Here is a 12,292-nt window from a genome sequence, read left to right on the forward strand (position 1 = left end):
ATCCCCCCCCCTATCCCCCACCCCACCCCCTCCCCCTCCCCCACCCCCTCCCCTATCCCCCACCCTCCAATGAGGACTCAGGTGACGGTGTATATGCAGCAGGCTGTCTGCTGTGTTGCCATGGGGCCACCCAGACAGAGCATTGTTGCCCAGAGGATAAGAAAGTTAGGCAGCCGTTACATTGGCACGGGTGCAGCACACAGCAGAGCGTTAGGGGTCAGGGCACAATAAACACCTGTTGACCGACGTTCCGATCTGCCTCCATCCTGTACCTGGAAGGTGTTGGGATGGGCTGGACTGGATGCAGAGCCTGGTCCGGGTGTGGGAGTGTGGGAGGACTGGGGTGTTGGTGTTGGAGGTGGGCACGGGGCAGACCCCCAGGGCAGTCCGACGTTCACCCTCAAAGGCAGCAGGGGTGGGGCCATAGATGTGGGGGTGCTATATGGTACAGCCTACCCAGTGAGTGACCCATCACCGCTCACTGCCCCCCACGATCACCCGCTCCCCCGCACTCCCACTCCAGACCACCCTGCCTCCCCAGAGGCTCTCTGGTCCTTACCTTCAGTGACTGGTGTACGAGGACAGCCAGAATTTGTTGCACATTCCCCTCTCCTAATTTAGGGCCATTCAGATAATAATCTGCCTTCCTACATTTCTTCTGAGTAGTACTACTCTCCCTATGCTTCACCTGATGCCTGTGTCTCTGTATTTACTTTGCGTGTTTATGTATGTCTTATGTTTTTTCATATATGGAACGATTTGTCTGGACTGTACACAGAACAATACTTTTCACCGTACCTCGGTACACGTGACAATAAACAAATCCAAATCTCGATTATACTCCCAAACTGGATAACTTGATATTTATCCAAATTATACTGCATTCATTTGCCCACTCACTCAACTTGTTTAAATCCCAACTTGTTTAATCTTTTTCAAACACAGTTTATACCTGGAGCACCTTCTCTGGCACCGACTCCTCCCAGTCATCCGTTACCTTGAGTCGATCATAAACATTGATGAGAACCTCGATCGTCCGTGGAGACTGTGAGCAGAATTTCAACACCTGGTACCAAGGAAGAGAAGAATGGAACATTGGCATCACAAGGTGGGATAACCCAGCACAGGGCGGGCAGGGGATACACCAACCTGCTGGTGGGGGCAGGAACATTGAACCAGATCTTGGGCTTCATAAACAGTCACTGAGTACAAAAACGGGGAAGTTATGCTGAACTTTTATAAAGCTCAGGTTAGGTCCCAACTAGAGAACTGTGTCCAGCTCTGGCCACCACAGTGTCGGAATGATGTGGAGCCGGTGTTGGACTGGGGTGGGCACAGTAAGAAGTCTTACACCACCAGCGTTAAAGTCCAAAAGGTTTGTTTCGAATCACTAGCTTTCGGAGCGCTGCTCCTTCCTCAGGTGAATGAAGAGGTGGATTCCAGAAACATATGTATATAATATATATATATATGTATATAAAGTGAAAGATGCAAAGGAGTACCCAGAGGAAACCCACGCAGACACGGGGAGGATGTGCAGACTCCGCACAGGCAGTGACCCAAGCCGTGGAATCGAACCTGTGACCCTGGCACTGTGAAGCAACAGTGCTAACCACTGTGCTACCGCGCCACCCTCCCCCGGCTGTTAATTGCTTTCAAAACAATGCATATCAGCTGTTTGCAAGTTCCTGCTGGCACGGAGCATGAAACTCATTACAGGTGGCGGAGTAGGAGCGGAGACTGGTGACAGGTCTGCCATGCAGCCCCAATTCCAACGTGGAATTCTCCACCCGATTGGTGTGATGATATCATAGTTGTGTTGTAATTCACCGACTGGGTACTAGGAGTCTCATTCGTATATAAGTGAATGTTAGAGTCAGGTGACCCTGACTGACGAGAGAGCTGGGAGAGAGGTTGCTTGTGCATGTTCATACTGTTATTCATCTGTTGTTTTGTATATATATTTGACCCACATTTAATCTTAATAAATTGTTAATAGCTTTAGCTACAAGTGTTCTTACAATAAATCAGGCCATCCGACAAGAACATTACATGGTACCAAGGCTGGATGGTATTAAACACTGGCCAACCACGCCCACATGTTCTGGTTTTGCCCCAGACTTGTGGGGTACTGGACAGCCTTCTTCAAAGCTATGTCCAAAGTGGTGGGGGTGAGGGTGGAGCCATGCCTGATAGTGGCGGTCTTCGGGGTTTCAGACCAGTCAGATCTATTCCTGGGGAGGAGGGCGGACGCCCTTTCCTTTGCATCCCTGATCGCCCGCCGTAGAATCCTGTTTGGCTGGCGGTCAGCAGCACCGCCCAGAGCTGCAGACTGGCTGTCCGACCTCTCGGAATCTCTCCAAATGGAGAAAATCAAATTCACCATTCGAGGATCGGAAAAAGACTCACACAGAACGTGGGAGCTATTCACCCAACTGTTCCAAGATCTGTTTGTAGCCAACAACTAGGAAGCCAAAAAAGAGAGGGGAAAACCGGCGGTGAGCAAAACACAGGGGACCATAACTGCCACGGCAAACACTGCGAGGAAAGGATAAAACAGAAAGGGGAAACTGCTACATATCCATGTTAATAATTCTAATATTACTCCCCATGTACTCTCTCGCGTAACTCTCACTATTCTGTTTGTATTTATATTTGTTTTGTACACCAAAAAACCCGATAAAACATGAATAAAAAGAAAAGTTACAACCCACAGAATGAGGCCATTCGGCCCACCCTGTCCATGCCAGCCCGAGGACACCCAGGTGCCCTTTCTAATCCCACCTTCTGCACTGTAGGGATTCTATGATTCTATCCAATCTCTCCTCGGAACCACACTTTTACAGCACTGGCAACATTCTTGTAAACCTCCTCTGGTCTCTCTCCAGAGCAGTAACATCCTTCCTTATGTAAAGATGAGACGTGATGGCTCAGTTAGGGCCTTGAGAGTTACAAGTTAGCTAGGAAGGCTCTAAAGAGAGAGCTAAGCAGAGCCAGGAGAGGACATGAGAAGTCTTTGGCAGGTAGGACCAAGGATAACCCTAAAGCTTTCTATAGATATGTCAGGAATAAAAGAATGACTAGGGTAAGAGTAGGGCCAGTCAAGGACGGTAATGGGAAGTTGTGCGTGGAGTCCGAGATTGGAGAGGTGCTAAATTAGTATTTTTCGTCTGTATTCACACAGGAAAAAGTCAATGTTGTCGAGGAGAATACTGAGATACAGGCTACTAGACTAGAAGGGCTTGAGGTTCATAAGGAGGAGGTGTTAGCGATTCTGGAAAGTGTGAAAATAGATAAGTCCCCTGGGCCAGATGGGATTTATCCTAGGATTCTCTGGGAAGCTAGGGAGGAGATTGCAAAGCCTTTGGCTTTGATATTTAAGTCATCTTTGTCTGCAGGAATAGTGCCAGAAGACTGGAGGATAGCAAATGTTGTCCCCTTGTTCAAGAAGGGGTGTAGAGATAACCACGGTAACTATAGACCAGTGAGCCTTACTTCTGTTGTAGGAAAAGTCTTGGAAAGGTTTATAAGAGATAGGATGTCTAATCATCTGGAAAGGAATAATTTGATTAGGGATAGTCAACACGGTTTTGTGAAGGGTAGGTCGTGCCTCACAAACCTTTTTGAGTTCTTTGAGAAGGTGACCAAACAGGTGGATGAGGGTAAAGCAGTTGATGTGGTGTATATGGATTTCAGTAAAGTGTTTGATAAGGTTCCCCACAGTAGGCTATTGCAGAAAATACAGAGGCATGGGATTCAGGGTGATTCAGCAGTTTGGATCAGAAATTGGCTAGCTGATAGAAGACAAAGGGTAGTGGTTGATGGGAAATGTTCAGACTGGAGTCCAGTTACTAGTGGTGTACCACAAGGATCTGTTTTGGGGCCGCTGCTGTTTGTCATTTTTATAAATGACCTGGAGGAGGGAGTAGAAGGATGGGTGAGTAAATTTGCAGATGACACTAAAGTCGGTGGAGTTGTGGACAGTGCAGAAGGATGTTACAAGTTACAGAGGGACATAGATAAGCTGCAGAGCTGGGCTGAGAGGTGGCAAATGGAGTTTAATGCAGAAAAGTGTGAGGTGATTAATTTTGGAAGGAATAACAGGAAGACAGAGTACTGGGCTAATGGTAAGATTCTTGGCAGTGTGGACGAGCAGAGAGTTCTCGGTGTCCATGTCCATAGATCCCTGAAAGTTGCCACCCAGGTTGAGAGGGTTGTTAAGAAGGCGTACGGTGTGTTAGCTTTTATTGGTAGAGGAATTGAGTATCGGAGCCATGAGGTCATGTTGCAGTTGTACAAAACTCTGGTGCGGCCGCATTTGGAGTATTGCGTGTAGTTCTGGTCGCCACATTATAGGAAGGATGTGGAAGCATTGGAAAGGGTCCAGAGGAGATTTACAAGGATGTTGCCTGTTATGGAGGGAAGATCTTATGAGGAAAGGTTGAGGGACTTGAGGCTGTTTTCGTTAGAGAGAAGAAGGTTAAGAGGTGACTGATGTCCAGCACGAGGGGACATAGCTTTAAATTGAGGGGAGATAGATATAGGACAGATGTCAGAGGCAGTTTCTTTACTCAGAGAGTAGTAAGGGCGTGGAATGCCCTGCCTGCAACAGTAGTGGAGTCGCCAACATTAAACGCATTCAAATGGTCATTGGATAGACATATGGACGATAAGGGAATAGTGTAGAGGAACTTTAGAAGGGTTTCACAGGACAGTGCAACATCGAGGGCCGAAGGGCCTGTACTGCGCTGTAATGTTCTATGTTCTATGTTCCTGTAATGTGGTGACCAGAACTGCCCACAATACTCCAGTTGTGGCCTCACCAGTGTTTATACAATTCCAACATTATATCCTTACTTTTATATCCTGTACCTCTGCCAATGAAGGACAGCATTCCATTTGCTTTCTTAGCAACCTTGTCTACTTGAACTGCTGCCTTTCGGGACCTGTGTCCCTGTACACCAAGATCTCTCACTTCATCTACCTCTTAGTATGTTCCCATTTATTGTGTACTCCCTACAACTGTTCGTCCTCCCTAAATGCTGACCTCACACTTCTCTCACTAAAGTGACCTCTGCCACTTTATCGCCCTCTTCACCAATCCATCTATATCGTTTTGAAGGTTATAGCTACACTGTCCACCACTCGGCCAATCTTTGTGTCATCTGCAAATTTCCCAATCATGCCCCCCACGTTCACGTCCGAATTGTTAATATGTAACACAAACAGTAAGGGCCCAACTCTGAGCCCTGTGGAACACCACTTGTAACAACTTTCCAATTGCAAGTGCAGCCTTCGACAATCCATCTGGCACAGGAAACTTAACAACTTGCAAGGATTTCAATCCTTTGAGTACTTCCTCTATCCCATCCAGTATCTCATAGGGGCTGGTTTAGCTCACCAGGCTAAATCGCTGGCTTTTAAAGCAGACCAAGCAGGCTAGCAGCACGGTTCGATTCCCGTACCAGCCTCCCCGGAATGTGGCGACTAGGGGCTTTTCACAGTAACTTCTTTGAAGCCTACTCGTGACAATAAGCGATTTCCATTTCCAGTGTTCCTCCTGGACAATTATATCTGCAACATCCATTTCCTTTGTAAACAGTGCTGCGTGCTGGGCCACATCTTTCAAAAGGGGTTTCTGGTTTATGGGATCTTGTTATTAAATTGGAACAGTTAAAGGGGGGCAGTTATTCAGGGTTATACATAGAGTACTGTAGCTGTGTGGGGTATTTACGTTGGTAGCTGATAAATGTTCATTTAAAACCCTTCCAACAGCCTCTGATCTGTACACAAGTTCCCTTCTTCAACTCTGATAGGACCCTCTCTTTCCTTAATATATTGGTTAAAAATCTTTGGGTTTTCTTTAACTTGCGAATCTTTCTTCATGTCCTCTCTTTGATTTCCTCATTTCGTTTTTGACCTTGTCCCTGAACTTTCTATACTTGTCTAGGCTATCTACGTTGCTGAGTTCTTTATGCCTATCGTACGCTTAATTTTTCTGTTTGAAATTCCTCTGTATTCCTGTAGACAACTGGGGGATCTAGATTTGGCAGTACCACTCGTATTTTTGGAGGGGACATGTCTACTTTGCACCTTTGGAATCTCTCCTTTTAGTCCTTCCCACTGATTTATCCTCGAGCAATGCTCGCCAGTCCACCTCAGCCAAGTCCCTTCTCATTTCTGCAATATTTCTACTCCTGCTTTATCTTTTCCGTTTCCATGGTAATGCTGAATCTAACTGAATTGTGATCACTATCAGCTGTCATGGGACTGTCCCTTTAAGAAATATTGTTGTCTTATCACATGGTTTCAGTGATGTCATTGTGTGGGTGGAGCTAGGCTGTGGCTCTGGGAGTTGGTTTTACTTTCGTTTTGAGTTCAAACTGGTTTTGTTCTGCACAGATTGAAAGAAGGTTTTTTCTCTATCTGCATTTTAAACGCTGTTTCCAGGCTGCTTGATAACTTGAAAAGAAATAACTGTTTTCTGGAAGAAATTTAAAGCTGCTGTTTTGGAAAGGAAACAGGAACGTCCATCCCAGGTCTGAGTGCTGTGTGCTGGGCCACATCTTTCAAAAGGGGTTTCTGGTTTATGGGATCTTGTTATTAAATTGGAACAGTTAAAGGGGGGCAGTTATTCAGGGTTATACATAGAGTACTGTAGCTGTGTGGGGTATTTACATTGGTAGCTGATAAAAATGCTTCCTGTGTGTGTTTCTAAAAATCTTAACTAAATTCATAGAGTAAACTTTGTTTTTGATTAAAAGTGCTTCAGGTCTCTGTTGAATAACAACCTGAAAGATAGGCTCTTGTGCTCCCCATACCCAAAATCAATAAACAGTTGTAGGTCAGGTGAACTCCATTATATACTTTGGGGTTTTCTGAACCCTGACCTCTAAACCCTGGCTGGGACACCTGTTCACCTTTCATGGACCCCAGTGTGTCATCAAAAATACTGCCGTATTTTTCCATATCGGTAAGTCTGACTTTGAATCAACTAAGTTGTTGACAGAGCTCCAATTCTGTTTAATCCTTTCCAGCCAAGAGTGGCCAAAGAGAGCTGGAAAACCTTCTGGAATCTCATGGAATGGTACCTTTGTGGTTTGTCCACTCTTTCATAGAATTTACAGTGCAGAAGGAGGCCATTCGGCCCATTGAGTCTGCACCGGCTCTTGGAACGAGCACGCTACCCAAGGTCAACACCTCCACCCTATCCCCATAACCCAGTAACCCCACCCAACACTAAGGGCAATTTTGGACACTAAGGGCAATTTATCATGGCCAATCCACCTAACCTGCACATCTTTGGACTGTGGGAGGAAACCGGAGCACCCAGAGGAAACCCACGCAGACACGGGGAGAATGTGCAGACTCCGCACAGACAGTGACCCAAGCCGGAATCGAACCTGGGACCCTGGAGCTGTGAAGCATTTGTGCTATCCACAATGCTACCGTACTGCACTCAGGCGCTATTTCCTCAGTATACATCCTCACAATCACACCAGGATGGTGTAAAGGCAAGTGGTTGCGCTTCTGTTCATAGATGGTCTCAGGAATGATTGAGATAGCAGCCTCCATATCGACCTCCATTTTAATCGGTTGCCCATTCAGTTTTGGCACTACCCAAAATGATTGAGAATCACCCTGGACTGAGAGCACGCTCAACTTCAATTCTTCAGCAGAATTCATTGCTTTAGTCTCATTGCAATTATTATTTTTCCACATTATGAATTTTCGTAGTTGAATTTGGTTTGTTTCTTCTTTGAGTTCGGTGTCTTCCTTTGCGTGTTCCTCTCTGGAGAAGGTATTTTACTCCAGCCAGCTCTTGTTGTGCGGCCAGTTCTGACATTGAGGTCCTTGCTCCAGCAGTCCGCCTGTCAGTGGCCCATTTTCGCACAGCGATGACACGCCTGTTGCTGGGTAGACTTTCTCTGGGAAGCAGCCAGTTTATGGGTCTTCGTGCTTGCTCGAAGCTGAGAAACCTCCTTAGCCGCGTGCTTCATGGAACCACCAATATCTAATGCAGTCATCAGGCTTAGAATACGTTCCATTAATAACCTCCTTTGAATGGCCTCGTTTTCCAAACCACATGCTAAACAATCTCTAATTGTGATCTCTAATAACGATCAGCTAACAAATCGCCAAATTCTCAAAACCCAGCAAGCCACATCTGGGTTTGCGGTGAGTTGCAAATATTTTCCCCTTCAAACTGATTCCTTCGATGAAATCGAAACATCTCCGCAATAATCAGAGGCTCTTGTGAATAATGATCTTCTAATTTTTAAAAAATATAAATTTAGAGTGCCCAATTTATTTTTTTCCCCATTAAGGGGCAATTTAGCGTGGCCAATCCACCTACCCTGCACATCTGTGGGTTCTAGGGGTGAAACCCACGCAGACACGGGGAGAATGTGCAAACTCCACACGGACAGCAACCCAGAGCCGGGATCGAACCTGGGACATCGGCGCCGTGAGGCAACAGGGCTAACCCACTGCACCGCCGTGCTGCCCTCTCTTCTAATATTTTAATCAATTCTTATCTCTGGGGATCTCGGGCTGAATTAATAACTGTAATTCGCAACTCAGGGGCCTTAATCTCTTCCAAAATGTTATTGACTGGAATTTAAAAATGCAATCTTTCTGATCATGATTTCCAGTTCTCTGAGTCCTGATCGAAGATGTCCAGTGCGCCATTGTACATGGTATCGGAAAGCTCTCCCCCTTCGTTTAATTCAGTGGTCTGGTTCATTCAAGATGGGTCACCAATTTGTAAATGATGATGATCGTTTGTTCTCTGACCCGCTCTAGCTCCGTGTCCTACTGACTGCGCATGGTGAGCACTGCAATTGGATCTGCAGAATGCCTGTTACATTCCCTACACGCCCTCCCTTTGAAATTCTGCCCCAAAACCGGACCTGTTATTCTGCTGATCAATTGATCTGTTGAAGGAGGACTATTCCCGCTGGAGAATCGGGATTGTGATCACATGACAATAGACACACCAGATACACAGGAAAACACACACATATCAGTCATTACAGACATATGTACACTGACCAATCACAAGGGATGTTTATCTCACCTTAGGGATTGCGCCTGGCCAGATGCGGATTGACCCATAGTTTAAGAGGGATCGGACTGTGCGTTCAGGTTCATGCTCCAATCTGTAAGCTACGGCCTGTAATGCTTTATGCATCGGTGCATTCCCACCGTAGTCCATACGGTTGACATCGACTCCCTTGCGGAGGAGCAGATCCACAATCCGGTAGTTGGCTGTGCGACAGGCAAGGTGCAGTGCTGACTGCTTCTCCTCATCCAACGCTGCTATACTACCCCCATCGTCAATCAGCCGCTTACATACCCGGTAATATCTCTCTGCATCCTCCTTGCCATGGGACTGTGCACACACACAGTGCAGTGCCATCTGCCCACATTCATTCATCCTGTTGATGGAAGCTCCATGTTCAAGGTACAAGGTCACATGCTCCTCCAGGCCAAACCGTGCTGCAATGTGCAGAGGTGTGTCATCTTTATCCTCGGTCCAACTGTTAACGTGGCTACCAAACCCCAATAAATGCACCGCACATCTGTCACAACAAATACAGCAGCCAATCAGAGTGTAATAATACAACCTACTCTAGCCAATCACAGCTCCCCAAAGGCAATGATAAACTGTGGCCATTCTCCTTTATGAGGAGATCTTGCTGCGAGAATTGTACTTTCTGTAATTAAGGTTTCTGGAGCTGTGAATTACAGAGGGATTTCTCACTTTCAGTGTTATTGAAGAATAAAGAGGACAGACTATATCAGTGGCAGGTATTATGCTGCTTTAGCCAATGGGGTTTTATCGAGGACAGACTCTCCCACTGTGCGAGAGAGAAGGCAAACTGCCATTGGGCAGTCTGCAGGGTGCTGGGGAGGCAATGGGAGGATTGAGCCATGAGCTGGAGTCTGACCTCCAACCAACCTACACCACACAGCAAAGCAGTTCCCTCTGCACAGCAGCATGCTGACATTTATTACCAATTAAATGATAGTCCATTTTATTGATATTCCTCCCAAAAGGATCACCTCACATTGACCAACATTGTATTTCACTCTGGGAACAGTGTCCTGCAGTCAGCGTCACAGTGAAGCAGTCTGGGAACGGTGTCCTCACAGTCAGCGTCACAGTGAAGCAGTCTGGGAACGGTGTCCACGCAGTCAGTGTCACAGTGAAGCAGTCTGGGAACAGTGAAGCAGTCTGGGAACAGTGTCCTCACAGTCAGCATCACAGTGAAGCAGTTTGGGAACGGTGTCCTCGCAGTCAGCGTCACAGTGAAGCAGTCTGGGAACGGTGTCCTCGCAGTCAGTGTCACAGTGAAGCAGTCTGGGAACAGTGTCCTCACAGTCAGCATCACAGTGAAGCAGTTTGGGAACGGTGTCCTCGCAGTCAGCGTCACAGTGAAGCAGTTTGGGAACAGTGTCCTCACAGTCAGCATCACAGTGAATCAGTTTGGGAACGGTGTCCTCGCAGTCAGCGTCACAGTGAAGCAGTCTGGGAACAGTGTCCTCACAGTCAGCGTCACAGTGAAGCAGTCTGGGAATGGTGTCCTTGCAGTCAGCGTCACAGTGAAGCAGTCTGGGAACAGTGTCCTCTCAGTCAGCGTCACAGTGAAGCAGTCTGGGAACGGTGTCCTCGCAGTCAGCGTCACAGTGAAGCAGTCTGGGAACGGTGTCCACGCAGTCAGCATCACAGTGAAGCAGTCTGGGAACGGTGTCCTCGCAGTCAGCGTCACAGTGAAGCAGTCTGGGAACGGTGTCCTCGCAGTCAGCGTCACAGTGAAGCAGTCTGGGAACGGTGTCCTCGCAGTCAGCGTCACAGTGAAGCAGTCTGGGAACGGTGTCCTCGCAGTCAGTGTCACAGTGAAGCAGTCTGGGAACGGTGTCCTGTAGTCAGTGTCACAGTGAAGCAGTCTGGGAACGGTGTCCTGTAGTCAGTGTCACAGTGAAGCAGTCTGGGAACGGTGTCCTTGCAGTCAGCGTCACAGTGAAGCAGTCTGGGAACGGTGTCCTCGCAGTCAGTGTCACAGTGAAGCAGTCTGGGAACGGTGTCCTTGCAGTCAGTGTCACAGTGAAGCAGTCTGGGAACGGTGTCCTGTAGTCAGTGTCACAGTGAAGCAGTCTGGGAACGGTGTCCTTGCAGTCAGCGTCACAGTGAAGCAGTCTGGGAACGGTGTCCTCGCAGTCAGCGTCACAGTGAAGCAGTCTGGGAACAGTGTCCTCGCAGTCAGCGTCACAGTGAAACAGTCTGGGAACGGTGTCCTCGCAGTCAGCGTCACAGTGAAGCAGTCTGGGAACGGTGCCTCGCAGCGTCACAGTGAAGCAGTCTGGGAACGGTGTCCTTGTAGTCAGCATCACAATGAAGCAGTCTGGGAACAGTGTCCTCGCAGTCAGCGTCACAGTGAAGCAGTCTGGGAACGGTGTCCTCGCAGCGTCACTGTGAAGCAGTCTGGGAACGGTGTCCTCGCAATCAGTGTCACAGTGAAGCAGTCTTGGAACAGTGTCCTCACAGTCAGCGTCACAGTGAAGCAGTTTGTGAATGGTGTCCTCACAGTCAGCATCACAGTGAAGCAGTCTGGGAATGGTGTCCTCGCAGTCAGCGTCACAGTGAAGCAGTCTGGGAACAGTGTCCTCGCAGTCAGTGTCACAGTGAAGCAGTCTGGGAACGGTGTCCTCGCAGTCAGGATCACAGTGAAGCAGTCTGGGAACGGTGTCCTCGCAGTCAGCGTCACAGTGAAGCAGTCTGGGAACGGTGTCCTCGCAGTCAGCATCACAGTAAAGCAGTCTGGGAATGTGGTCCTCACAGTCAGCGTCACAGTGAAGCAGCCTGGGAACAGTGTCCTGCAGTCAGCGTCACAGTGAAGCAGTCTGGGAACGGTGTCCTCGCAATCAAAGTCACAGTGAAGCAGTCTGGGAACAGTGTCCTCGCAGTCAGGATCACAGTGAAGCAGTCTGGGAACGGTGTCCTCGCAGTCAGCGTCACAGTGAAGCAGTCTGGGAACGGTGTCCTCGCAGTCAGCATCACAGTGAAGCAGTCTGGGAACGGTGTCCTCGCAGTCAGTGTCACAGTGAAGCAGTCTGGGAATGTGGTCCTCACAGTCAGCGTCACAGTGAAGCAGTCTGGGAACGGTGTCCTCGCAGTCAGCGTCACAGTTAAGCAGTCTGGGAACAGTGTCCTCGCAGTCAGCGTCACAGTGAAGCAGTCTGGGAACGGTGTCCTCGCAGTCAGTGTCACAGTGAAGCAGTCTGGGAA

The 12,292-nt window shown here is 48.0% G+C and overlaps 1 protein-coding gene across 1 annotated transcript in view; it reads right to left on the reverse strand.

Annotated features, from left to right (window-relative positions):
* The window catches only part of LOC119972893 (ankyrin repeat and SOCS box protein 18-like), a 49,540-nt gene that overhangs the window by 789 nt on the left and 36,459 nt on the right, over positions 1-12,292 (reverse strand). The window contains exons 4-5 of the mRNA XM_038810437.1: positions 9,080-9,584; positions 953-1,066 (exon numbers count right to left, since the gene is read on the reverse strand). Of these exons, the coding sequence (XP_038666365.1) occupies positions 953-1,066; positions 9,080-9,584 (619 nt within the window). The remainder of the gene's footprint in view (positions 1-952; positions 1,067-9,079; positions 9,585-12,292) is intronic.

Source organism: Scyliorhinus canicula, chromosome 10 (assembly GCF_902713615.1).
Source record: "Scyliorhinus canicula chromosome 10, sScyCan1.1, whole genome shotgun sequence".
NCBI lineage: Eukaryota > Metazoa > Chordata > Chondrichthyes > Carcharhiniformes > Scyliorhinidae > Scyliorhinus > Scyliorhinus canicula.